The 27,896-nt window shown below is 48.4% G+C and overlaps 1 protein-coding gene across 3 annotated transcripts in view; it reads right to left on the bottom strand.

Annotated features, from left to right (window-relative positions):
- AFAP1L1 (actin filament associated protein 1 like 1) overlaps positions 1-27,686 on the bottom strand; it is a 58,198-nt gene extending 30,512 nt beyond the window's left edge. Inside the window, exons 1-2 of one of the 3 annotated variants that reach the window (XR_009453096.1) lie at positions 27,452-27,686; positions 761-889 (exon numbers count right to left, since the gene is read on the bottom strand). Coding sequence is in view for 2 of the 3 variants with exons in the window: in XM_059698858.1 (XP_059554841.1) it covers positions 761-889; positions 27,452-27,467 (145 nt within the window). In the remaining variant the exon portion in view is untranslated. The remainder of the gene's footprint in view (positions 1-760; positions 890-27,451) is intronic. The other 2 variants (XM_059698858.1, XM_059698857.1) reach the window with 2 other exon arrangements.
- Between the last annotated feature and the right edge of the window lie 210 nt (positions 27,687-27,896).

Genomic DNA, 27,896 nt, shown 5'->3' with positions numbered 1-27,896 from the left:
TCCTGTGAAGGCAGCCAGTGACTTCGACCTGCTTTGTCACTGGGAAGTGAGGCTCAGAGAATCACTGAGTAGTGACCTCCCAGCGTGTCACTCAGATGCCTTCAGTAGTGCGGGACACGGGGCCAGCACATCAGGGCTCACTGAGCTCTGGATGTACACATATCATCTTGGGGGCTGATGGGTGTAGAGAAAAGGCTGGAACAGGCGAGGAGGCCTTGCTGCTGGGAAGACAGGCAGAGAAGCTGTGGGAAGCAGAGGGTGGGGAATGAATAACAGTGTGGGGCCAACGCATAAAGATGGTGTGTGTCAGTGTGCGTCTGTGTACAGGAGTGTGTGATGTGTATGTTTGTTGTGTGTGAGAGCATGTGGGGTGTGAGAGATGTGTCATGTGTGCTGTGAATGTGAGTGCATGGCGTTGGTGAGAGCGTGGTATGTGTCACATATAGTGTATATTTGTTACGGATGTGCTGTGCATGTGAGGTGTATGTGAGAACGTGGTGTACATGTGAGTGTGGTTTGTGGTGTGTATCTGTGTGTGGCATGTGCGTTGTGTGTGTGAATTTGTAGTGCGGTGGGGGTGGAGAAGCACAGACAGCACAGGCAGGGTTGTGGCGGAGAAGGGCCGAAGTGGATGAGGACATTGGCCAGACCACACAAAGTGTTGAATGCTATGCTGTGAGGCTTGGGCTTCCTCCTGCCAGCAGCCCTGGGGAGCTACTGAGGGTCCTGAGGGGCTCTGGGCAGAGTGCTGACGTCTGACCTGGGAGAGGCTGCAGGCTCTGCAGGATGGAGGCCACGGCCATCTTCTTCTCCAGGGTGGTGTCGCTGAGATACTCGTGGTCCAGGAGGCTGAGCAGTCCCGTGAGCTCGGGGAGCAGCTGCTCCAGCACTGCAGAGGAAGCATGGTCACAGCCCTGCTCCCACCCCCTAGAGGCCAGGGGAACAGGGGACAGAGGGCGAGGCTGGGTGCAACAGGGAGACCTCAGAGGCCTTCACACAGCTGTCCCAGTGCTGGCCACCCTTGGGAGAGCCCTGCTCAGTTAACTGTGACATTCCTCTGGGCTTCTCCACTCTGCCTCAGACCTCATGTGGCCTTAGCCTGAGGACTGAACCTCCCAGGCTTATTCCGGCAACTCTGAGTCCAGGTGGCCCGAGAAGAGGCACTTAGGCCTCCCTTTGTCCCAGCATGCCCTCTGCTTTGCAGGCCCGGGGCCCTTCCTCATCACAGCCCGAGGCGCAGTGCGGGCCCCAGGCTGGAGCCCTGGCAGTCCAGGACACAGGCAGGAAGGGAGCCTTCCTGTCCCATCAGTCCATACACTTCAATCTCTGGAACCTTCTGTTTCCGGTGCCTTGGCAGGAGCCAAACTAAATATTAACCCTTCCCATCCCAGGCCAAAATCTACCATTACCATTCTTTCTTTCCATGCGACACCAGTGTTTTTTAAACTTGAGTGTGTATAGGAATTAGCTGGGGATCTTGTCAAAATGCAGATTCTGACTCGGGAGGCCTGGGTGGGACCTGAGAGTCTGCATTGCTGACACGCTCCCAGCTGCTGCTGCTGCTGGTTGAGACCACATGGAGTTGCAAAATCCTAGGGCACAGACTCCTTTCAAAGCTGGAGCGTGCCAAGACCATGATGTCATTGATGTCTCCCTGTCCCAAATAGTAACAGGAACTTGGTTTGCCTTAGAGCTAAAGACCAGCCTCATTACAGTACTAGTATTGTCCTGCTTTGCAACTTGCCAATCCCTTGTGCATAACAACAGCTAACCTGTGCTGAGCTGCCTAAGCCCTTTCAGACTTGCAGTCTTATTTAAATCTCCTATCAAGTGTTTTATTATCTCCATTATATGGAGGATGAAACTAAGGCTCGGAGTGGTTAAATAACTTCTCCAGTCACAGCCAGCCCGGCCTTGGCTGGACCTGGTTCCCCATAGCTCCATATTGCTTTGCAGTATTTTATACAATCCCACCAACAAGTTTTGGAATAGGTCCCATGATCACCCTAACGTTTTAGATGAAGAAACCAAGGCTCAGGGAAGATAAATAACTTGCTTGAATTACACAGACGCAAGCGGAAGAGCCAGGTCTTCAACTCTAGTCTCTTGACTTTCAACTCCATGCGCTTCTCCCCAGCCTGGGCCCTCCTGGGGAAGTGGTGAGACTGACCTGTAGCTACAGGGTCTGGATGGCTAAGAGGGGCTAGTAGAACATCCTGCTTAAGAGAGCTGACCCTGGAGCCAGACTGCCTGGGTTCAAGTTCAGGCTCCATCATCCATTAGCTTTGGGACCTTTGACAAGTTACTTAGCCTCTGACTCAGTTTCCTCCTCTGTAAAGGGGGTAATGACAGCACCTGCCTCTCAGGGTCCCTGTAAAGATGGGGTATGTCAGGCAGGAAAGATGCTGTGCCCATACATAGTAAATGCTCACAAGGGAGGCCATGCTGAAAGCTACAGGGGAGGCCCTGTGGGGCACCATGGGAGCCTTCTGTGGCCTGCAGGCAGGGTTCATAGTTGAAAACCCAAGACACTGCTCTGCTGTCAGGCAGGAATGCTACGATTATGGGGTGCAGTAGCAGTTTCTCTTTTAACTCGTGGATTTGAAATGTTTTGGCCTCAGGATTCCTTTACACTTTAAAAAATTATCAAGTACCCCAATGAGCTTTTGTTTTATGTGCGTTATATCTGTCAACATTGGCTGTATTAAGAATTAAGACCGAGAGAAATTTAAAACACAAGAATACAGAGGCACACATGCCACTAGCCTTCAGAGCTACCATGTCATCACATGTCATGGAACCTCTGGAAAAACTCCACTGCACACCCACGAGGCAATGGGAGTGAAAAGGCCATGTAAGGCCTTAATACTGCATAATAATAGTTTTGACCTTAATCATAGTTTTAACCCCTGAAAACGTCTTGGGGACCTCCTAGATGCGCCCCCACCACACCTTCTAGAGAATTACTGTCCTTCAATGAATGACATCAAACTTTTTGGACTATTTTTTTTTTAAAAGAATGTATTTATTGGTTCTCATTATATTCGCAGAGTTGTGAGACCATCACCACAATCAATTTTAGAATAATTTCATTACTCCCAACACCCTCAGCCCTGAGAGTCACTAATCTGTTTATTGTCCGTATGGACTTGTCTATTCTGACCACTGCATATCAGTCAAAGGAAAACACACACTATGCGGCCTTCTGCCACCGGTTTCTTTCAGGTAGCATAAAGTTTCCAAAGTTCATCTAAGTGACTCGGCATTTTATTCCTTTTAATTGATGATAATATTCCAACCAGTTGTCCCCTCTGTCCCTTCTTTTCTCTCCCCCTTCCCTCCCTTTTTTCCCATCCTCTCTTTCTCTTGGCTGTGAGTTTTCAAGGGTTTCTTCTTGCTGCTCTCAGCAAGCGCCTATGTGTGGCAGCATTCCTGCTGCCCAAGGTCTCCTGCCTCTCACTTAAGGTGTGTCGTGACTGTTTCTAAAGCAATGCCAACTAGGTTGTGAGTTCTCTGCATTTAAAAACATGAGCTATAGTATTCAGGCTTTGTAACACTTTTTGCTTGTTTTTCTCCGGGTCCTTGATGGGGTTCCGAACATGGAACCTTGACTTCTAAGTGTTTTTCGTTTAACTGAGATGTGACCGTAAAAGTCCAAATAATGCGAAGGAGACTGAGGGGACTGAGTGAACCTGGGCGAAGCAGAGGGGGCGTGAGGAGCTCCCAGGGCTGGTCCTGCAGCCTGGCAGGCGCTGGCAGGCAGCAGGTGGCAGAGGGAGCGCCCTGTAGCATTTCTAAAGCGCAGCTGCTGAGGAGCATGAGGGTGAGGGAAGGGGGGGGCTTCCGCTTGCAGGCAGGGAGCGGGTAAGAACCCTTCCCTAGAACTGAGCCGTTATCGTGTGCTGGGAGTTAGCCTGCGTCATTTCATTTAATCCTCATAAACCATGCAAGTGGTATGCTTATTGCCGTCTGTACCCTACAAGGCAGGAAACAGGGGCTTGGAGGAATGAGATCATCCAGCCAGTAAACAGTAAGGCCGGGCCTTAAGCCCAGGTCTGTCCGACTTCAAAGCCTGCCCCCCGCCCCTGAATCCGCCATCAGCAGACTTTGGCTCAGAGCAGCAGAGGCCAGGCTGGGGTGGGGAGCAGGCGGGCAGCCCCTCAAAGCCCTCCCGCTGAGGGCTCTGGGCTCTGACTTCACTGGGGCCCCTGACCTGGGGGTCCCCTCAGTGGGTGGGTGAGAGCCCCTGACTGTGGGTCTGGAATTCCTGCGCAGTGAGCCTCTCCCCACTGGCCCTTTGAACTTCAGAGCCCTGACTATGAATATCTCCTAGGAGAAAAACAAGTCACGCAAAGCACACACCTGACTTAACAGTGGGATCTCATCCCAGAGAGAACCTTATCTTCGTGCAGGAAAGCTTTCAGCCAGGACTCGGGTTTTCAGGGACAACACGGAACTCCCCGGCAAGCTGGCTGTCAGGTGCAGCGAACACAGAGGTGCCTCTGAGGGCAGCTTTGTCTTTAAGGCCAGATAATTCAAGCCGCAGGGATTTAAACCACAGGGAACTGAATTTGGAGAAAAATCATATAATGCATATGACAGACGGTGCTGCCAGGGCTCATCCACACCCAAGGCTCACATTTTAGCAAGACTAAGACTCTCCCAGAAGGTTAGTCGGAAATGCAGATTCCCAGACCTCCTATCAGGAGAGTTGGATTCAGTAGACCCTGTACGGGGACCCAGGAATCTGCACTTGAATGAGCACCCCAGGTGATTCTGATGCAGGCAGCCCAAGGTTCAATCTCTGAAAACGACTCCACCACAAAACACATACTACGGGGAATGTCTGTGACCACAGGGAACGAGGGAAGGACTCTCTCATTCCTTAAACATGTATCAGTAGACACCCCCTCCTGAAATGACGGAGAGTCAGGTGGGAAGAAGAGCCCCTACAGAAAAGGATAACTAGCTGGCGTGGAGCCTCGCTTAGAAGAGCACAGTGAGTGGGCTCTAGGGTCAGACCTGTGCAAGTCGGAATTCCTGTGCTGCCATTTCCAAGCTGTACAGAACGGGCATGTTAGAGATCTCCGAGCCCAGCTTTTCTCACCTGTAAGACGAGAATAATAGGACCCCGACCGCCTAGACGGGGAGAACTAGGCCAGGTCGTGCTTGCAAGCACCCAGGATGGTGCTGTGCCTGAGCCAGCACTCGCTCCGTGAAGGCTGTGGTACTGTAGTTGCTGCTGTTCTTAAACTCCCCACAACGACGCAGACCCCACAGTGTTGATCAGAGAGTACTCAGCGACAGGTCCGCTGCAGCTGCTGTGACAAGTTCCACGAGGACGGGGACTGTGCCTCAGCCATAGTAGATGCCCAGGGAGCATTTATTCAGTGAACACGATTCTAACTCTTAGTTTAACGAGGTGGAAAGTGAGGGTCGAGGAGGTTATTTGACTTAGTTATGGTCACACAACCAGTTGAAAATGAAAGTTCCTTGTGTTACATCCGCACCAAGCTTGAAGCTTAGAAGAGTCATAGAGGAGCAACGCTGGGCACCTCCTGGGCCCCCTCCCAGCTCTGCCGTTTCCCAGCTGTGGGCCTCTGGGGAAATGCCTTAACATTGCTAAGGTTCCAGTTCTTTGCCTGCAAACAGTGTGGGCCATCGTGGGGACGGGATGAAGCGATGCTTGTGGCGTTCAGGGCACCCAGCAGGTGCCCTGTTCATCCATATGTGGCTCCGGCAGCCTCAGGTGCAGTGGTAGGCACGGCGAGGGGGGAGCTGGGGCAAGAGGACATCGGGGGACTCTGCCAGCCCTGGGCCCGACACTGAGCTTGGGGTGCCTATGGCAGTGGATCCACTCCCCTCAGTACTCACTGTCTGAGGACCCCTCCATGTCAGGTGAGGGGACTGCATCTTCCAGTTGGAGGGACAGTAATGCAACCCAGAAATCCCGTTCCTGCCGTGCCGGCAGGAAAGATCTCCTTCACCAACCCCTAATCCACGCCTCCCGTCGTCGCTCCTGGCACAGATCACTTCTGCTTTCTGAGTGCAGGCGGGGGCACCAAGGACAGGGCTGTCTTTTATGTCTGAAGTTTATTTAGAGCCACGAATAAATTTCATTGATCTTGTTTGGTTTAGTTGAGCCTTGGGGAGATACAGTGAATCCCAATGAGGAAAAAACACAGGAAGAAATGGTTTAATCATTGTTTATAAGTCTTCAGTCTTTCACTATGTGGGACAGGCCAGCACAGAAACCCAAGATGGGCGATAATTGTTCTCTGGGATGCAAAAAAGTTTGCCAAATAAAATTAGAAACGTATTTAAAAATACATCTAAGATTAGGCCACAAAGTGCTTACTGCTCCTGGTGAATACCCAACCAAGGCTAACACCAGTTTTCTCTTTGCTTCTTCACCCTCCCTACGTAACTGAAATCAAAAGGTATAGAGCAGAAATTAAGCCACAGGCAGGAAAGCACTCTTCCTGGCTGCCAGGACCGCATCCCCGGCCCACACCCCTGATGCGGCCTGAGAGTGAAACCCTCAAGCCAGAGGCTCCTCACTGCCAGTGCAGATCCAGTGCAGGGAAGGCGGACTCATTTAGAGAACCCAAAGGTAATGAGTGTAATTTGCATGACAAGAGAGAAGTGAATAAATTAAAGGTCAGCAAACCACAGAATAACAACCTTTGTTTTGCTTCCTACTCGGTAGGCTCAGAGGGCACTCTGACTTCAGATTCCACCCTGGTCACCTTTTAGCCTGGAATTTACAAAAACGCTTGGAAAAGCTTTCAAGTTAGGATTTCAGTCACTGCAAAGCAGTAGGAGGAAACACAATTTCTCCTTTCCCCACCTCACGACTTGGCAGGCATCTTTAGGACAAAGATAACTCATCCTTCTTTGTTCTCATAATCAGAGGAAAGGCAAGCAGCATGGTTTAAAGCTGGAAACTAGGAAGAGTTGTCAGAATGTGGTTTTATGCAGGGCCTACAATTTTTCTTTTGGTTTATTTAATTTTCCTTTCTCATTTCCAAACAGCAAAGCAAAATAACCCAATTTCCATCTCATAAAGGCTCCTGCCCTGGAGAAAGAACTAGTGCACTACTTAAGACATTTTTTTTTTCAATTTGTAAATTTATTTTTTTTAAAATTAAATCTTTATTGTTCAGATTATTACATTTGTTCCTCTTTTTTCCCCCCATAACTCCCCTCCTCCCAGTTCCCGCCCCACCCTCCGCCCTCACTCCCCACCCACTGTCCTCATCCATAGGTGCACGATTTTTGTCCAGTCTCTTCCCGCATCTCCCACACCCCTTTCCCCCCCAAGAATAGTCAGTCCATTCCCTTTCTATGTCCTTGATTCTATTATGATCACCAGATTATTTATTCACTTGATTCTTAGATTCACTTGTTGATAGATGCATATTTGTTGTTCATAATTTGTATCTTTACCTTTTCCTTCTTCTTCCTCTTCACTTAAGACATTTTTGAACATGACTTTAGAGATGACCCTCTGTGTGCTGTGTGTTAACGACCTAGCATGTCAATGAGGTATGACCCATGACAGCAGTGGAGGGCGGGTCGCCCTGGAAAGGAAAGCAGCACACTCAGCAGGTGTGACCTCCATGCTTGGTGGGGGAAGGAAAGGCAGAGGAACCTCTCCTGGGCCTGCCAACCCCGCAGCCCTTCCAAAGAGACCTCCCTCCAGGCTGCCTTCATGCTCTGCCCCTCAGCCTCCTAACCCAGGACCTTTGTATATGCTATTCCCTCTGCCTGTCAGAACTCCCTTCTCCTGAAACCAGTACTGCCCCCCTTCGGCTCTCAATTCATTTCTGACTTCCTAAGGGAAACTTTCCCTGTCCTCCGGACCACAACCACTCCCCTACACTTATGCTATCGTAGCATCATTCTACTGTGGTACTTTTCATGGTGAAATGCTATATTTACTTACATCTTTCTTCGATTAATGTCTGTTTCCCCTACATGAGCCCGAACTCCCTGAGGGCAGGAATAGTGCCTGCTTTCGCTAGTGCCTGACACAGAGAAGTGCTTAAGTATTTGTGGAATGAATGAATTCTGGAAGCAAACTTTTCTTCCGAGTTGATAAAGCATAATGACTAGTTAATGCGATTTGAAAACCATGCCTGTCCTCACAGAGGCTCAGCATAGTAAAAAGATGCTCAAAAACAGAAAAAAGAAGAACCAAGAGCCCTGGGTAACAGAAGGAACCGGAAGCCCAACTAACTGGCCAAGCTCCCCAAACCCTGTTTTGGTTGGACCTGTACCCCTCGTGTGGGTATGGCTGCCCATTATTTAGTGATGCCCATTTTGTAGTTGGTGGATTTTAATCTTAACATATAAATTAGGAAATTAAAACTAACAAATATTGAGCGACCCAAACTACTCGAGTTCAAGTCCTGTTTCCACATTTCCTGGCTGTGTACCTTTGGGACACTCACAAAACCGCCCCATTCCTCATGTACGTCATCGGTGACCTGTGAATATACCACCTCATCAGTGTGAATGGGCCTAATACATGAGCATGTGCCTAGAACAGTGTCTGGCACACACTAAGTACTCTATAAATGTTAGCTATTTACATTACTCTTCCACAATTATCATGCAGGTCATATTCTGCTTTAAGAGAGTTACATGTATTATTTATATAATTTCATTCTTTTTTAAAAATAGTTTATTGATTTTTAGAGAGAGCGAGAGAAACATCGATGTGAGAGCACAACATCCATTGGCTGCCTCCTGCACGCCCTGAACTGGGGATCGAGCCTGAAGCCCAGACATGGGCCCTAGGCCAGGAATCAAACTGGCAACCTCCTGGTGCACGGGACTGCACCAAGCTAGCTGAGCCACACTGGCCAGAGCGATAATTTCATTCTTATGGCAAGGTGGGCTAGCCCATTTTGTAGGTGTGGGAACTGGGGATTGCAGAATGGGAAGAATACTGAGGAGCTGCTAAGGGATGCCTCCTCCGTGCTCCTTCAGGAGGCTACTTCTGTCTATGTCCAGCTCTGGGTACAGCAGCCGAGAAGCCCCAGCCATACAGGCGAGGCCAGTAGAATTGCCCCTTCACCTCAGGGGTGCAGAAATCTCTCCTTCCCCTGTCCACGGTCTCTTCCAAGTTGCTGCAGATCTACCCATCTGGAGCCACGGGGACATCCCACTTCCTTCCTTTGAATTTACAAGCACTTCTCTAAGCCCAAGAGAAGGCCATTGGAGGGGACCACACTGGTTGGACTAGCATTGTTGATCACTAAAACAAACACTTCCTGTTGTCTCAGAGTATACAGGGGAGACACTGGTTCATGGGGCTGGAGAAGAATGAAAAAAGAGTAGCAAAGAAATCCCAGCTGCAAAGCCAATGCCTCAGTGCCGACTGCTTTCCAGGAGTTAAATATAGCGCTGGTGTGAGGGAGGGCAAGGGGGAGCCAGGTCACCTTGGAAGACTTTTGTGTGTGTTAATTAAAGCCCTGGCAGGAAACTGAATATCCTTTATGCTGAAGAGAATAGTACAAGTTTGACTCCATGGGACAGAAACAAAATCCCAAGGAAGGGAGGTGGTAAAGAAAAGTTGGAAGATTTGGGATTTGGCATAAGGATCTGGTTTGGGTTCTAACTCCTGCCACTTACTAGTGTCGAATTTGGGATAAGTCAGTAGCTCCTTTAAGTGTCATTTTCCTCCTCTGTAATGAGGGGTGTAGAATCCCCATGTGTAGGTCTGTGCCAGGGGGCATTGGGAATGGCTAGGAAAGAGTTTGTCAACCGTGGGGATTATAATTAGGGATAGTAGAGTAGTACAGTTCTCTCACCTACTGGAAGACAGGGAGGCCAGAAGTCAGGGAGGGCACAGGTCAGTGGGGAACAGGTGATGGTGCAGGGTGACAGGGTCAGTGAAAGCCCTGCATCTTAGTGGCCTTTCTAGGTCTGCCTAGCTCCTGTCATCCACCAGCAGCGCCCTCACTCTCGGCACCTGGCTTCTCAGGCCTGGGCACCAGGAATCCTAGCTCCCTCTTCAAGGAGCATTTTTAGACAGGCGGGGGTGGGGCAAGCCACTGACCTCTAAGGAAATAACTTTAGGCTGTGGGACTGGGCTCTCCCAGAATTGTTCCTTTGTCTGCGGATTCCTCCCTGTTTAGTTGACAAAGGAAATGGTTCCAGGAGGAAGTGGAAAACTGTGACACACACATTCACCCCCCACACAACATGGCAGCTGTTTCCACTTTCAGCGTCTGCACCCCCTCCCTCACCGAAGCTGGGAAACAAGCAGTCCCAGGGGTGGCCTGGGAGACCCAGTGATGAAGCAGGTAGTGCTTCTGACATCGTAAGTGATGTTCCAGATGTTGTGCTAAACATTTTGTGTTGATTACCTCATTTAGTCCTGGTAATGACCTTGTGAAGTAGATACTGCTTTTGCCCTGTTTTACACAGGGACCAAGTGAGGCTCCGAGAGGCACAGTCGTTTGTCTAAAGCCACATAGATAACAGGACCAAGATTCAAACATAGACCTAACTCTAGCACCTAAGCTTCCTATGGTTGCATTATAATTCCTGTGGCCTTCTCCTAACAGGGATTCCCAGCCCCCACAGCGTGCTGAACCCAAGAGTGAGCACCTCATGACCGCTCCCCATGGTGTCCACTCACAGGATGGGCACCTGGCCTGAGGCCTACCTGGGGCTGGGCTTTCTGTTTCTGAGAAGTTTGAGTTTGAGGACCCATCTGACCAATAGCCTGGGGCAGACATCAAGAACAGCTGGCCAGGGGTATGCAGATACTGCGCATAATAATAAGGATATCCAAGAACGACAGAGGACATTTATTGAACACTGGGCACCGTGTCTGACCCTTTTATTTCTTTTTATAAATAGGATTTCAGGTAGACAAAAATTGGGTTAATCCTAATTCTTGCTTTATGAGACACTGTCATTATTACTCCTTTTTACATATGGTTATTTATTTACTTAGTTATTTTTGCTGATGTGGTAAACCACCCATGAACCTACTATTCAAAGCAAAAGACATGATCTGGACGGTATCTTACATCCCACTGTGATCCCACGCTTCTGCGTTCCCCACCAGCCTAGCTGCCATCTTAAATGCTGTATTCTTCTCACTCCTGCCTTCCCTTGTCTATAGTGTCATTGCAACAGACGTATCTGTAAATATTTTTAATTGTTCTTCCCTTTTTAAAAGGGCATAATGTTGTAGGTAACCTTTTGTGACCTTTTTCTTTACTATTACTATACAAAGAGTTATCCAGTTGTTGCCTGTCATTGCATTTACTTACTGTTTTGTGTGACATTCCATGGTGGGAACATGCTCCGTGCCTAATCTTCTGTGCCTACTACTTCATTTAATCTTTGTGGCAATCCATAGGAGCTCTTCTCATCTCAGTTTTACTGACAAGCAGCTGAAGCCTAGTGAGCTAAGGAGCTTTCTGGCGGTCACAGGGACCAGGTTTGAATCTTTCTGGCTCCCACTGTACAACTTGTTTTGGTGTAGAGGAGAGAACACAGGAGCTACAGTCAAAAGCCCGGGCTCCAGCAGCAGCTCCACACTTACTGGTTGTGTGGCCTTGGGCAAATGGCTTCATGTCTCTGTGTCTCAGTTTCCTTCACATTAAAGTGGGTGATGATAGCTGCCCTGCCTACCTTTCGGGCCTATTGTGATACTCAAATCTGTGAAAAGTGAGAGCACGCAGTACTGTGAAGTTTTGTAAATTGGTAAATTGTGGTTAATAGTATATTGTGCCATCTGCTCCCCTCTTTGTAGTCAAACAATAGAACCTGTGTAGGATTCAGGAGATGAGAATAAACAGAATCCCTCTTCTGAAAGGAAAAGTTAGGTTGATGATCAGCTCATAGAAACCTCAGTGTTATAAAGAACCAGAAAATCATCAATAGATACTTCAGGGAACATAGTATATATTTATCTTCGTTATGTTTGATGGGTCTTTTTAAAAATTATGACTTTTTAATTTCTTACCTATGTTCAATATCTGAGACCCCACCTACCCCATTGTTCTTTTTCACAATATTTCCTCTGCATGGTTTTCAGCTGCTATCCACTACTAGCTTGGGCAAGTTACTTAACTTCTCTGTGTCTCCTCATCTGCAAAATGGGGTTAGTAATAACTACACACTTTATAGAGTTGTCATGTGGACCCAGTAAGGTAGTATATAGAGTGCTTAGAGCAGTTTCGGATATATACCAAGTTGATTGTTATTGTTATTTAAATTTTCTCCTACTCCCAACTCATCCTTGGGAGTTGGTTTAGATACCACTTCCCCCAGGTCAGTGATTCCCAACCACTTTTTGGCCATGCCCCACCTAAGCATCTCTAAAATCCTGATGCCTCCTCCCCACCCCCGTGACATAATTATTCAAAAAGTGAACTCCTATTCATGTGGAGGAAGCCTGAAAGGCCATTAACTTGGTCTAAATAAGCTTCCAAAAAACATGGCATCTATGAAAGAGAAAAATGAAAGAACAAAAGGACAGTTGAAGTACTGAGGAAGAAATCGCTAAGAAAATCTTAATAATCCTATATAATAAAAGGGTAATATGCAAATTGACCCCAACAGCAGAATGACTGGGAATGACTGGTCACTATGACACACACTGACCACCAGGGGGCAGACGCCAGCACAACAGTGGTGGCGGGCGTCTCTCCTGCCTCCTCAGCAGCACTAAGGATGTCCAACTGCAGCTTAGGCCTGCTCCCCGCTGGCAAGTGGACATCCCCTGAGGGCTCCCGGGCTGCCAGAGGGATGTCTGACTGCCAGCTTAGGCCCGATCCCTCTGGAGAGCGGGCCTAAGCCAGTAGGTGGACATCCCCTGAGGGGTCCCAGACTGCGAGAGGGCACAGGCCAGGCTGAGGGACTCTCCTGAGTGCACAAATTTCTGTGCACCAGGCCTCTAGTAATAATATGCAGTGATATGAAAAAATAGCAAATAAAGTTTCAAAACATATACTAGTAATAGAGACTGAAATACATAAGTATGTCACAATATATATTTATATACTGTATATGAGGCCCCTAGAACAATAAGAAATACAAAAAATTCACTGTTAATAACTCATTCTCGAATTTCCCCCTTAAAAATCAAATTGTCCCCCTGTGGGGCATTGGGGACCACTGCTCCAGGTGGTCCATCTTGCTTTCCTGGACAGGTGAGGTCATCCTGTTACACCCTTCAGAGCAGATGACTTGTTCTCCTCCATTAAACTGTGAACCCATGGGGGCAGAGATGATGCCTGATTTAATATCTGCCACTGCTACCCAGTGCCCTGCACAGTATATAACAGGTGACTGGGGAGGGATTAATTGACAACCCAGAATTCAGAGAAAGGATCGCAGACTAGGGAGGGGGCTATAAATCCTGCCTATGACAACTGTCTCCAAGAGCAGAAGGGCTCATGTGTGTAGGGGGCGGAGGGGGAGGGTGGAGCACTAGGCCACCGGGGGACTGGAGGGCAGAAATCTGAACCAAGAAGAAGCTGATGTCCCTTCCAAGAGTTTAATCAGAACAGTGGGTAGTTAAAACACCGGGTGACTGGGTGAAAAATGCCCAGAATTAAACCTGGGACTTGCCCTCCCTAGCCCAGTGACCCCAGGCAGGTGATGTCACCTCATTTTAACACGAGAATTGTGATAATGAGAGCACTGACCTCAGAAGGCTGAGGTGAGCAGAAGGGGAGATAATGTACGGAGTGTTAGGCATTGTGCCGAGCACAAGAGTCCATCTGTAAAGTTTGGCTGTTACTATTGATGTTGTTGGCAGTCACAGGGATTCAAGCATCACCCAGGGTTAGCCTAAATGTTCCAGGTGGGAGGCTAAAGGTCAGATTCAGAATGGCCACCTGGACTGCTGTCCAGGTAAGAAGTCGCTCTCTCCCTCCCCTCCCCTCACCTGCCAAAGCCTCCCAGTGCTAACCCTGGATTTGGTTCTGGGCCAGGCAGCCAGGAATCCAGTTCCTAGGGAGCCCAGCCATCCTGGGGCGAATCCTGCCTCCAGGACTAGGGATGGGGACCAAGAAAATGATGGTTGAAGGTCCTAGGAATGAATGTCTTGAGTCTTGAAGAGCCCCAGACAAATGCCTTCATTAGACCAACCATTCTCCACAGTGAACGCGATTGAAAATGGACAGTTTGAAGTTTTCTCTCTCCTGTTCTTAACTGAAACATGAAGGCCAGTTAATCTTGTATAGTCTGCTGCTCACCTGCAGTATTTGCTGAAGCTCCTAACCGGTCGCCTCTTTCCAAGCTCCCTCTTTCTACTCTGAGGTGAGCTCACTGCTGGCTTCAATTATTTCCCCAAATGGCAACACTCAGCATAACCCCCACCTGCTCACACCTCAGCAAGAACTCCCCAGGGCCCGACACCAGTTCCCGCTGTGACACAGGTGAAGAAAGTTCCATACATGCGTGCGATCCCTGTGGTTTATCCCCAACTCCTTTGTAATCCCAACCTTCGGATGGGCCGTCCAGAAGCCAGAAGCCGAGGGAAAGTGTTACCGAGAGCACTTGGACTCCATTCTAATTCCGTAAGAAAGGCGATCATTGACAAAGCTGTATTTTAAGCATCAGCTTTTTTTTTAATGCTTCCTAGTGCTGAGCGCTTTCCTTGCATGAATCCAGTTACTCGCCCTGGGTAGGCAGGAGATTATCATCTCCATTTTTAGTTGAAGAAACTCAGACTCAGGATTAAGTGGAAGGAGTAGAACTGTGATTCAAACCCGGGCAACCTGACACCAGAGCCACAGCACTCAGCTCCCACATTATGCTGTCTCTATTATTAGTTACAAACCAAGCGATCACAGGCTCTCAGGGCCTGGGGCACACCCAGTCAAGGACCTGGAGGATAAGGCCCCTCTCTTGGCAAGGACTTCAGAGCTTCCATTTAACCTGTCCCTGCTTCCCTGGGCTGTAGGTACGCTGACCCGGCTTGCACCCTCAGCACGTTTCCGGGACTTTCTTCCAGTCTGCCATTTCCTCCACCTGCAAGGCCACCTCTCCGGTGCTTCTGAGGCTCCTGGCTAGAAAGTGTCCCTTAGCCCTCTGGTATTTTTATATATTCTCTTTGATGGACAATGACCAGGTATGAGTTCATGCCATAGACACTAGTGACCAAGTCTTACTTTCTCTGCCTCACTAGGAGGTCCCAGGGTACAGGGACCCCGAGTTTCTCCTCTGTAACCCCTCAGAGCTGCACCTGGCTGCTGGTGAGAGGTGAGGAAATGTGACCCGCCTCTGGCTTCCCAGCACACTCCTAGATCCGTTTTCTTCTTGGTTCAAGTGGAGCTAAAAAAAAAAATCCCCCTTGGTTTCTTATCAGCTGGATCTGCTCTCAGCAAACCCTTCAACAAGAATGGGCAGGAAGAATAAATATTTATTCTACAAATGAATAAATCTGATTCCATCTTCAAAAGAAAGCTTTAGCATAAATTATCATAATTTCTCCATTCTAAGATGCCACTGGTTTTAAGATGTTTTATCTATTGAAAAACAGCTTTTTGGGAAAAAACACACAGAAAGAGGAACAAATCAATGTATCACTTAGAAGCGATGTTCTGATTTTTCAAATTATAAGCGGAAGTTTATTTAGAAAATTATAGAGGTGGTAGGGGCGAGTCAGCTGGGCTGCACAGGCTCAGGAAACAAGTTACAGAAGCAAAAGAAGCATAGGAGGGAGGAGGCAAAGGCGAGGCGCCTGGGGGTAACAAGAGGGGGAAGAGAAAGGCCCCAGCATGCTCCTGAGGGGGAGAGCGCCAGAGATATTCGGATTTTTAAAAAACATGTCTTGGTATCAATGAAATTAAAAAAATATGGTCCAATTCAATTTTTATTTTTTTGGCTCTGTTGGTCCTCAGATAAAAGGCTCCCAAACCTTGACCAAACCACTGTGAAGCATGAGCAGGTATCAGCAATGTGTCCTGGTCAAGCCCCAGCCCTGAATCCCTGTGGGCTGCTGGGTCAGTGAGGGCATGTCATGGCCACCCATGCACTAGAGCAGCGGTTCTCAACCTGTGGGTCGCGACCCCTTTGGGGGGTCGAACGACCCTTTCACAGGGGTCGCCTAAGACCATCGGAAAACACATATATAATTACATATTGTTTTTGTGATTAATCACTATGCTTTAATTATGTTCAATTTGTAACAATGAAATTGGGGGTCACCACAACATGAGGAACTGTATTAAAGGGTCGCGGCATTAGGAAGGTTGAGAACCACTGCACTAGAGGCAGCTCTGAGCCCGCAAATCAGTGGACAGGTTTTTTCTCCACAACAGAGATATGTCTGTGCTCTACTAATACCTTATGACCACATTAGTGGTGCCGTGGGAAGCCAACTGGGAGCTGATCATGTGACCTTAGGCAACATGCTGCCCATTGGGCCTCCGGTTCCCCAGTTGTAAAATGCGGGGCCTAGGATGAGATAGGTGGTTTTCAAATGCTGTTCTGATGAAGCGAGGGCATCTGTGTAGCTTCCTTAGGGGCTGCCTTGGGGGTAGGAGGGATGCAGTGGGCTGTACTTAGAGTTCTCATTTCTACTTCACCCAAAGCAGCTCTATTGCTTAAGATTTTGTTTGCAAAAGGATTCTGGGGCTAAAAGTAGTTCAAAAAGCACTGGTAAATGGCCTTCTGCCAACGCTGCTCTTGAATACAAACTTTGGTAATGTCTAAGGACAATGCTTCATTCCTCAGTCTGAACACACCCTCAGAATCCTACTCACCACGGTGCTCCACACAGACACGCCCAACTCCACATTCTAATCCAGGGACTGGCAGACTTTTCCTTAAAGGACTAGACAGCACATATTTTAGGCTTTGCAGGCCAAACATGACCACTATTACAGCTATTCAACTTTGCCATTGTAGTGAGAAAGTAGCCATAGACAATGCATAATGAATGGGCATGGCTGTGTTCCAATAAAACTTTATTTACAAAAAGAGGTGGCAGGCTGGAGCCGGTCCATGGCCTGAGGTGTGCAGGTCCCTGCACTATAATACTTCGACCTGACAGGTGAAGAAACTGAAGCACAAGGAAGGGATTCAAGGAACTGGTTTGGTTGGGATCCCCGTCTCCTGGGCAGTGAGTGCAGGTTCACTCCCTCGCCCCTGCATTGCTCACTTAGCCGTGACCCCTACCCTGGGACTGTACAGCTGAGGGAATGGTGCCTGGAAAAGGCATGCGCCCACCTCTCCCTCTCAGGAGATCAGCTTTCCCTGGTTCCTAGAGGGCTATAAAAAGCCCGAGCTCGCCTCCTGCGGGACCTGCTGTCAGAGCTGGAATGACTGCAATGCTGCCACATTCTGCCCCCACCGCAGCCTGACAACTGTGTCAGGGAGAAGAATCCTGCCGGGCTGGCTCTGCACCTCCACCTTGACCTGGGTGCGGCTGGGGTTCCCGAATGGAATTTTAGATGGAGCACAAACCCTGCCTGGGCCCTTTGGAGGCACCTCTTTGTTAATTCCAGGAGGCTCAGAGCTTCTTGAATTCTAAATACCAGAACTCCTACGGCCAGAGCAGTGATGTGAAGGCTGAGAAATCAAATCTCACTGGCAGCTGCCTGGCCCTATTGTTCAGATCGCTTTTCTCTCCCCTGTTTCTTGGCAGCCTCCCTGCCCCTACTTTGAAATATTTACCTGATAAGTCCTTGTGGTTTCTCTAACAAGCCCTTCATATAACTGACCTGGGGATCACTCTCCAACATTCATGGGAAAGCAATAGAAAGCAATGGTAAAGGACTTAGGTTAGAGGTAGGCAGGGTGAGTAAATAAACCTTTCTAACCTTCTTCATCTGTAAAATGGGGACATTGAATATATATATATATATACTAGAGGCCCAGCGCACACAAAATCGTGTGCAAGTAGCTCACTTCCGCTTGCCTCAGCTGGCCGCCCTGCCCATTGCCGCTCGTAGCTCACGCCCCACCCTGCCCGCTGTGAGAGCCGCTGCTCTCATGCACCAGCTTCCTTCTGGCACCCGGGACCTGGGCTTTCCTCCGGCAAAAAGTATAATATGCTAATTAGACCGGATATCCTTCCAGACATCCTTCCAGATGAAGCCGGGGCTGCGAGGGAAGCTCAGATCCTGGGTGCCAGAGGGAAGCTGGTGCTGGCAGCCGGGGAAGGAAGGCTTACTCTTGCACGAATTTTGTGCATTGGTCCTCTAGTGGATAATAAAAGCCTAATATGCAAATCGACTGAACGGCGGAATGATGGGTGGAATGACCAGTCGCTATGATGTGTACTGACCATCAGGGGGCAGACGCTCAACGCAGGAGGTGCCCCCAACCTGCAAGGCCCCAGGCCAGCCAAGGCAGGTGCCAGCACCTCCCCCCCTCCTCCCGATCACCCTGCCAGTTGCCTCCTGCAGAGAGAGGCGACCTATGGCAGCGGGGGGGGGGGGGGCAAGACTGGCAAGTGGGCGGTGCCAGACCTGCCAAGGCAGGTGCCAGCAGGGCCCCCCTTAACCCCCCTGCCAGTCACCCCACAGATTGGCCATGATTGCCGGCCAGGCCTAGGGACCCTACCCATACATGAATTTTGTGCACCAGGCCTCTAGTATATTGATAATTCAAACGCACGCCCTATCTGTAATTTTAGAAAATAGAAGCTACACACTGTACAGACACTCAGAACTCATAGCTGTATGCAGCATTTTTGGATGGAATTTCTCCTGCAATAAAATTAATGGCATGTTTGTTTTATGGACATAAGGCTAAATTGTCTCAACTTCATGCTTGTTGAGAGGATTAAATGGCTTGACATACACATGTAAACTGCCTGAGTCATGGTGAACACTCATTGGCTATTATTATTAAACATCTGCTCTGTATTAGACACTGGAAATGAGATGAAAAGATAGTTTAAGACCATAGGACTTATATATACATGGAGGAGGCATTTCAGTTAGTGCAGTGAAATCTTCTAAAAGAGGGTGGAGTGCCCGGCTGTTGTGGCTCACTGGTTGAGTGTCGACCTATGAACCAGGAGATCAAGGTTCAATTCCTGGTCTAGGCACATGCCAGGGTTGTGGACTTGGTCCCAGGTAGGGTGTGTGCAGGAGACAGTTGATCAATGATTCTCTCTCATCATTGATGTTTCTGTTTCTCTTTCCCTCTCCCTTCCTCTCTGAAATCAATAAAAATATAGTAAAAAAAAACAACCAACAACAAAGATGGTGGAGGTAACCCAAAGTCGGAGAGGAGGTGAAAGCGGGGACGTGGCAGGGGGGTTGTCACAGGGAAGTCTCTTTCAGGGAGGGAGGGTAGCAGAGTCATCTTCTGAAACCTCGTTTTTTACACCTGTCCAATGGGAAGAATGTTTCAGCTGTCCACTCCACCGGGCTTTTGCCAGAGTTGAGAGAAGCCACAGGAGAGAAGCACAGGGCTGGAAGGTTCCCCAGGGAAAGGGTTTTAGTGGTCAGTTCTGTGTGAATGCCTCTTATCACCCAGGTTCCTTCTTACCCATAGTCGTCCCCCCCCCCCCCCCCCCCCCAGTGAATGACTGCTGAGTGAGAGCATGTGTGATCTCCAGAGGCTGCCAGGCTCTGAACGAAGCATGCTATGATGCTCAACACCCTTGACACTAGCTGAAATGGGAAGAACTGGCAAATGTGAAAATGCTTCTAAAAGTTAAAAGCTTCATGAAAATGTATGTTCTCATATTGCAGAAGTGCATGGATGAGCCAGGACTAAGATGTGGGATTTCTACTTCCATGTCCTGATCCATTTCTGGCACTGTGTGCTGGGACATTTGTTGGGGGGTTTGTCTTCTCAGGCTAGAGTTCATATAAGCCATGGCAGAGGCAGGGGGGTAGGGAAGCAGAAGCCTCTGGATGAACACAGTGCATCTCTGGAGGAATACTGCACAAAGATTTTTGGGGTGGGAGTGTGCTCAGATATACAGGGTATCCCCCAAAATGTATACACTTTAGCAGCTGATGGCTCAATTTTGAAGATGAAATGTATTTTAATAAACACTGCCTTTATAATTATTCAAAATGTGCGCATTCATCTTTTGGGGACACCCTATATTATGAACTACAGTAGAAAATTCGCTTGGCTTTTTAAAGATAAAGTGAGACATTTCAGAAGGCTACTTTGGGTAGCAGACCCAGACCCCAGAATCCCACTTGGTAGAAAAGGGTGAAAGGCAGTGCTAGAGTGAGCAGTAGGTGTTTGAGCAGGTTCAAGGGTCACGGTAAAAGCAGTGCATTAGAGCAGTAAGGACATCAGACTCACCTAGGAGCTTTGCAAAAAGTGCACATTCCCAAACCTCACTCCATTGGTCAGACCCATTGTGGGATATATTTTCAGTAGGCTCTGAGCCCAGCTGGATTTGAGAACCACTGCTGTAGACAAATTAGTAGTAGTCCTGAAGGCAGGCTGGAGAAGGCGAGAGTAGAAAGAGGAAGCTCCTATAGGAGATGACAGTATACAGGAGAAGACACCATCCAAGATGTTTTTCAATAAAAGTCAATAGGACTCAGAGTCTTATTGTAGAAAGGATGAAGGCAAAGGAAATGATGAATAATGATTAAGTTTATGTTTCTGTCCCTAAAATGAGAATCATTGAAATGGAGAATCCTGGAGCTTAAAGGGGCCATATCCAATTCCATTCGGTGAATTTTGTTTCTCCCCTTGTTTCATTTAGTCATCATCTCATCAGACATTTTTTGGGTACCTACTATGTGCCAAGCATTAAACTAGGTGCTGGAGAGAGCTGTGGACAGGTCAGAAGGACCGTGCTCTCACAGAGCTCACATTAACAGCTAATTCAATCCCACAATTAACTGTGCTTGTGAAAATGGCAACCAATGAGAAAAATAGGGTTCTAAGAGTACCTTAAAAGGGAGATGTAGCTTTGGAGACTGGGAAAGATTGCCTTGAGGAAGTAAATGTTTGAGCAGATTGCTAAGGATAAACAGGAGTTAACCAGGTGAAGGTACAAAGCCAGTGTGAGGCGAGCCCACAGTAAGAGATGGACAGGGGCCCAAAATAAGTTTGTGACAGCCAGGGAAGGACCTTGAGGGCCACTACAAGGATTGTAACCTATTTCTTAAGAACATTGGGAAACTAATGAAGGGTTTAAGCATGATCAGATCTATAGTTTTAAATAACTGTCTTTAATTGCATCAGTCCCTCTTCCCAAATTCCATCCACAAGCAGAGATAATTCCTAAGTCCATTAAAATCTCTGATATAAGGTATCCTATATAATAAAAGGGTAATATGCAAATTGATCAAACAGCAGAATGACTGGTCGCTATGACGTGCACTGACCACCAGGCGCAGATGCTCAACTCAGGAGCTGCCCCCTGGTGGTCAGTGCGCTCCCACAGGGGGAGCGCCGCTCAGCCACAAGCCAGGCTGAGGGCTGGCGAGCGCAGTGGGGTGGCGGGAGCTTCTCCTGCCTCCGTGGCAGTAATAAGGGTGTCCAACTGAGGGCTCCGGGACTGAGAAAGGGCTCAGGCGGGGCTGAGGGACTCCGCGCCCCACCTCCACCCCCAGTGCACAAATGTCGTGCACCGGCTTCTAGTATTTAAATAAAAGATAGATGTTTTAGGTTGAAGTATACACTCCTCGAAATCCTATTCTCTATAATTTGCAAAAGGGCCATCTCTATGGAAACACTGTGAATATTAAGTGACAGGTATTCTTGACCTATATATTACTGTGGTCCCACAGGAGCCATTCTATGGCTTCTCTGATTTGTGGCCATTCAACCTCTGCTTCATGATGTCCCTGAACAACTCCAGCTCTGTTATTGATAACTCTTCATTTGCCTGCTTCTCCTAGATTTAGCCCAAATTAAGCCTCTGTTTTACTTCTTGAATAGCTTTCTGAAGTCTATTACTTCTCTACAGGACTGATCCCAGATCCCCCCTTCAATTTTAGTCTCATTCAAAAAAAACTCCATTTCCTTCAGTAGCTCCTCACGTGGTTGTGTTGTTAGCAGAAAAAGAGAAACAGGAAGGGTCATCTGATTTGGTGGTGAATAAAATGAGTTCAAAATTGGGTCACTGGGAGGTTGAGGTGGGACCTCCGAATGGAAATGTACCACAAGCAGGAGGTAATGCAGGAGTAACTCATGGCTGAAGGCAGACATTGAGAGTCCCCTCTTAGAGGGCTTGGTTTTCTACAGGTAGAGAGTGGGCTGAGGTGGTGGGGGGATAAGAGGAGAGAGAGGGGCAAGAGCCATCAAAGAAGAAAAAGCAAGTGAGCCAGAGGGAAATATGGGACATAACAATTAGTAAGCACCCAGCATGGGCCAGGTGCTGGGCAAATATTACCACATCTCAGTCTCTTAGTGCTGGGTGTCATTCTTGCTGCTTTACAGACTAAGGAACAAGACTTAGTTGGGTCACTTCACTTGCCTTAGGGCAGGAGGGGCAGAGGCCATGAGCACGTATAACCCTGGGATTGGGGGATGGGAGAGGCAGAAAAGGCTTCCTGGAGGGATGCAGCAGTAGTTATTTAACCTAGACTTATTTGATTCCCAAATCCATGCTTTTCCCATCTCTTTAAAGTTGGAGAATACATTTAGAGAAAAGTAGAGGGTCAACGGAGCTACAGAGAAATCCAGGAGAGGAGACTTCGAATAGGTGAAGGTTAGACAAAATAGAAATCATTTGTAGCCCTTAAGAGTGGGCTTTCAGCAGAAGGTGTGATTAGCTATGAGACTGTAGGGAATGAAAGGGAGTGTGGGAAGGAACAGGAAGCCATGAGTGATCATTTATTTGAGAAATTTGGCCAGGAAAGGAAGGAGGAAAATGCTTAGGGGTGGCGGGGGTATGTGTGTGTGTGGGATTGATTTTTTTGTGTAGTTGCAAGTTTGTTTTTTTTAAGGGTAAGAAGGGTATGAGAAGCTGATGGTATCCAAAAACAAGATTGTTTTTCCAAACCAAAGATCAGAATGGAATAATGATATGCTTTTGGCAGAGAGTGGGGAGGGAAGAACTTATTTGGCAGGGTGCTCACCCACGTGAGAAGGGGGGCTTGAAACTGATATTTGAGGGAGAGGCAGAAAAAAAATCCTGACGCAAATGGAGAAGCCAAACGCTAGGAAGAATGACTGGGACAAGGAAATGGAAGTGGTGCCCAGTGACCAGCAGAAGCCTCTACAGGGAAGAGAGTGAGCTTAAATACCATATGACCACATGCATCCATTGCACAGTGTCGCTAAAATCCAAGTAATTATATTTGATAAATATAACATCTATCATTTATTGAATATTTCACAAGTGCTAGCTTTCCCCATGACACTCCAAATGCAATGGAACTGGAGTTCATAGAAATTAAGTAATTTACCCAATTCATACAAGATCACACGGTCAAAAGTTGCAGTCACACTCAAACCCCACTTTGTCCATTCTCTGACCCACTCAGTTCTGAGTTGCCAGGCTGTTCAAGGTGACCTCACAGATGTTTGGATGGAAAAGATAAGTATGGATGAGTATGCCTTTCAGAAGGACAGTAACTGATAGAAGTGGTGGAGAGAATGAACTCGGATGTCAGGGAAGAGGTATGGGAATTCATAGCCATGGGGACAGGCTCATCATAGAGTAGCTACAGGCTAGTTGGTCAATGGAAGCTATGGATAGGGAAGGTGTGGTTTTCCTAATCACCTCAAAGCTGATCCAACAGAAGGCAAGACACAGAATGGGTTCTTCTATCATCTCTTGAACAATAACAATTTAACTTAGTGAAAAGCAGAGCTTCAAATTATTTCTTGAATTGCTCAGCAGACAACATGATTTCCAAAAGAATATAGAATGCAGCAAAAAATCTCCCATCTTGGGTTGAATTTGATTAATTGAAATATAACTAGGTGTGAAGTGAAAAGGAAAAGAATATTGGGGAAATTAATGACTTCATATGAGCCAGGCAGATCAGAAATAACCTTGGACATTAAGAAGGAAAATCCGAGAAAATTTAGACCAAAGAAGTTAAAGAGAAGATGGCTTGAGAAGACTGGAAAGTTCACAAAAGCAAAATTGTGAAGAAACAACCACAGTCAGTAGGCATGAATGTGTAGAATAAATAAGAGAAAATGGACACTGAGAAATGTCAGTTGGATAGTGGTCCAGTTACTGAGCTCGGATTTCCAAGAGACAAGCACCCAGGGGCTGCAGGATACAGAGAAGATCATGACATGGACCCTGTCTCTGAGTTGTACAAAAGCTGACCAAAGTAAGAACTCAGAAAGTGTCATCAGAGTCAGACCAGTGTATGGAGGATCCAAGTAAAGCAATTTTATTATGTTAAATTTGATTTTAAAAGATTGTAATTATCATAATAGCCAGCATTTATTGAGTGGGTCCCATGTTCTAGGCATTGTTTGAAGTATTTCCCATGCACTTAATATCTACAACAACCCCAAGATATAGGTATTATCAGTATTCATATTTTATTCTCATATAAGGATAAGTGAATTACTTGTCCCATAGAAGGTGGTGTATTAGTCTATAGCAGGGGAGGGGACCGTCCAGCCTGCGGACCCCTAAGGCCCAAGAAATCATTTGGTCTGGCCCTGCCAACGCATTAGAGTTGAGTTAATTAAATGTTTGATCAAATATAGCAGGCAGAATTTTAAGTTGATAATTTTGTATGGCCCTCGAATGATGTTATAAATATCCAAATGGCACTTGGCAGAAAAAAGGTTCCCCACCCCTGGTGTGTGCAGAGAAGAGGCCATGTGAGGACACAGTGAGAAGGCAGATTGTCTACAAGCTCAGAAAAAAGGTCTCACCAGAAACCAACCCTGGTAGTATCCTGATCTTGGACTTCGAGCCTCCTGAACTGTGAGAAAATACTTTTTTGCTGTCTAAGCCAGCCAACCTGTGGCATTTTGTTATGGCAACCCTAGCTGTCCAATATACCTGCCAAGCCTGCTTTCCTATGACGTGGGGAGTAGCGATTAGTGCCTGATCATAGCCCCTGTCCCACCACTTGTTCCAAGAGTAGCCATGTAAAAAGCTGAGCGTGGTGCCTGGTGCATAGTAAGAGCTTGATGATTTCAGTTGATATTGTTATTAATGCAGAAGTGTCGTTTCCTCCACAATACCCTGCCCATGACAGTCCGCCTCCCCACATGGTAGGTATGGGGTTGAAACTAGACCTGCACTTCTGAAACCTTTATTGACAATGGAAGAGTATGCACACACCCTCTTGGGGACAGAGGCACAAGGAATGTCTGCTGGAATGATTTTTCAAGTCTCATGTTTTATCTTAAAAGCACATACAGATTTTGCATTCTAATTAATACTTAGTCATGTTTTGCTGATAAAGTGCAATAATTTACCATGGTAGACAATTACAAGGAAGGATCTAGACCAGGGGTGGGCAAACTTTTTGACTCGAGGGCCACAATGGGTTCTTAAACTGGACCGGAGGGCCGGAACAAAAGCATGGATGGAGTGTTTGTGTGAACTAATATAAATTCAAAGTAAACATCATTACATAAAAGGGTACGGTCTTTTTTTTCAATAGTTTTATTCATTTCAAATGGGCTGGATCTGGCCCGTGGGCCGTAGTTTGCCCATGGCTGATCTAGACAGATAACTGGTCCTGTGTGCCCCATCTACTTTGCTGGCATTTTGAGAAAGCCTTTACAAGTCAAAGAACTGTTCTGATGGGAGGACTTAGTAACATTCTCTTTTTTAAAAAAAAAAAAAATCAGCATTACGGTTAACCTGAGGTGCACTGTAAAAAGTATGTTTCATATAACTGAACCGCTGTTAGTGAGCTCCTACTGTGTGCCAGGCATTGTGTCAGCAGAGTGTCATCCACTTCTAGCCTTCCAGAAGCTCACAGTGGGGCAGGGCAGGCAGATGCTAACAGGTCGTTGGATAACTTAATTATGGCCCACTGTGATGAGAATGGGGAAGGAGAAGGAACGTGGCCTTGGAAAGCCTGCAGTGGGGGAGAGGGTCAGAGCCCTGGAACATTCCGAGTCCTAACAGATTCCCAGGAAGTCCAGCTCCTGGGGAGAGTGCTCCGGAGGCAGCCTTCTGAAGTGAAGCGAGGCTTATTAAGTACTTACACTTGATCTCAGCCCAAAGGCCGAGAAACGATTGTTTATTAAGCATTAAAAATAAGTGAATTATTGTCACCCTTGGGGTGTCTGAGGAAGACATAGTCTGCTTTCCATAATTCTGGATTTTTGTACTGGGGCCTGACAGGGTGGAATTTGACCATTTGTGGGGGTAACTGGGTGGGGGAGCGGTGCTCTGCTTTAGATGTGGGCGGTGGGAGGTGGGGACAGAGGAATGAGGGACATCAGAGGTGCGTCTTTTCTCTTTCTCGTTTTCCTCCCCGGCAAGTGTGGATACTCATTGCAGACCTGTCTGGTGAGAACTGCTTTATAAATCTTGCACTGGGAGCCAGGGGTCCTCTGCAGCCCTCTGAACTCTGGCTTTATCTGCGAGTGCAGGGGAGGCTGCCCCGACGCTTGCTCATGCACAGGTCCCTGCCCCCAGTGCCCTCCTAATTGCTTCCACACTCCTGGTCGCTCCTTCCCCCCTGGTGGCCTCAGCACAGCGCACAGGCAGACGGAGGAAGTGTGTAAGATGATTGTAGGGAGGGGGAAGAATTTTCCATTTCACCATAATAATAAGAATAATAATGCCCCACACTCACTAGTTTATCAAGTGTATTCACACCGGTGGTCTCTTTGGATCCCAGAGGTGGGGGTTTAGGACCTTGGTGTCCCAGCCTTGGACACAGTCCCCATGTCCAAGCAGGCCCCCTCTTTACAGCCACATGCTCTTCGAGATGTCTAGGCCTTTTCTTAAGCACAGCCCCCTCCTCTCTTTTCTCAAGTCCGGTCTAATTTCTGCGAGCCCCCACCACTTCTGCGAAAATTCTATCAAATACACTCATCCCCCGAGAGTTCAAGCAGGAAGGGGTCTGGGAGACTACGGCACTAGCCCAGAGAGCAGAAGGGACCGGGCTCAGGCCACACAGCGTGTCAGGAACAGAGCCAGGGCTCAGCCACCCCAGCGCCTGCCCTCTCTCCTCCCAGTGCCCTGGGCAGCTGCGGGCTCCCGTCTCCCCGGGCCGACCCCCAGGCGCACAGTGGGGTCTTCGCATGTGGGGTGTTTCTGGACTGTAACCTGTCAACCTTAGTGCACCCTTCGGAGGGAAAAAGCCTGCCGGACTCGGGGATCTTGGGGGGATTCTTTTATGAAGTTAAGACTGAGTGTATGAAACGCTGGTTTTACACACAGGAGACCCCTCAGCTCCAGGACCGACAGACGCCGGGCTGCCTGGGGCAGCAGGAGGCACCTGCACACGCAGCACCGGGCCTTCCACTCCCCGCCCCGCCGCCCCACGGTGCCTTCCCCCACTCCTCTCTCGCCTCCTGTTCGCCCGGTTCTCCCTTCCCCGCCCCGTGCAGCAAGGGCGGCCTTTGCGGCTCCTCTTACCCCGGCCTCGGTCCATGGCGCCGATGATCGCAGCCGGGGCGGTCGGCGCGGGTTGCGGTGGCTCCGGCGGGGCTGGCGGCGGGGGGCGGGCTGCACTCTCCAGTCCGCCCGCGGGGAGCGCCCTCCGTGCGTCCCCTCCCCCAGACAGGATGCCCGCCCGGCACCCCCGCCCGCCCCTCCACGCCGCTCCGGAATAGACCCGGAGCTCGCCTCGCCCCCGGGGCCGCCGGCAGTGTCCCCTGTCCCGCACACGCCCGTGCCACGCCCTCCCTTCCGCACGCCCTCCACGCCCCTCCCGCTCGGCCGGCCGCAGGACTCATTTTCCGGTTGCCGCGCTTTCTTCCGCGCCGCTGTCCCGGACCAAGGTGGTGCCTGTTCTCCATTGGTGATGGGGGGCTCGCTATGGTACCTCCCACCCAGGCCGTCTTCAGATTGCCGAGGCGTT

This window comes from Myotis daubentonii, chromosome 5 (assembly GCF_963259705.1).
Source record: "Myotis daubentonii chromosome 5, mMyoDau2.1, whole genome shotgun sequence".
NCBI lineage: Eukaryota > Metazoa > Chordata > Mammalia > Chiroptera > Vespertilionidae > Myotis > Myotis daubentonii.
This window is presented reverse-complemented; position numbering and strand designations above follow the sequence as displayed.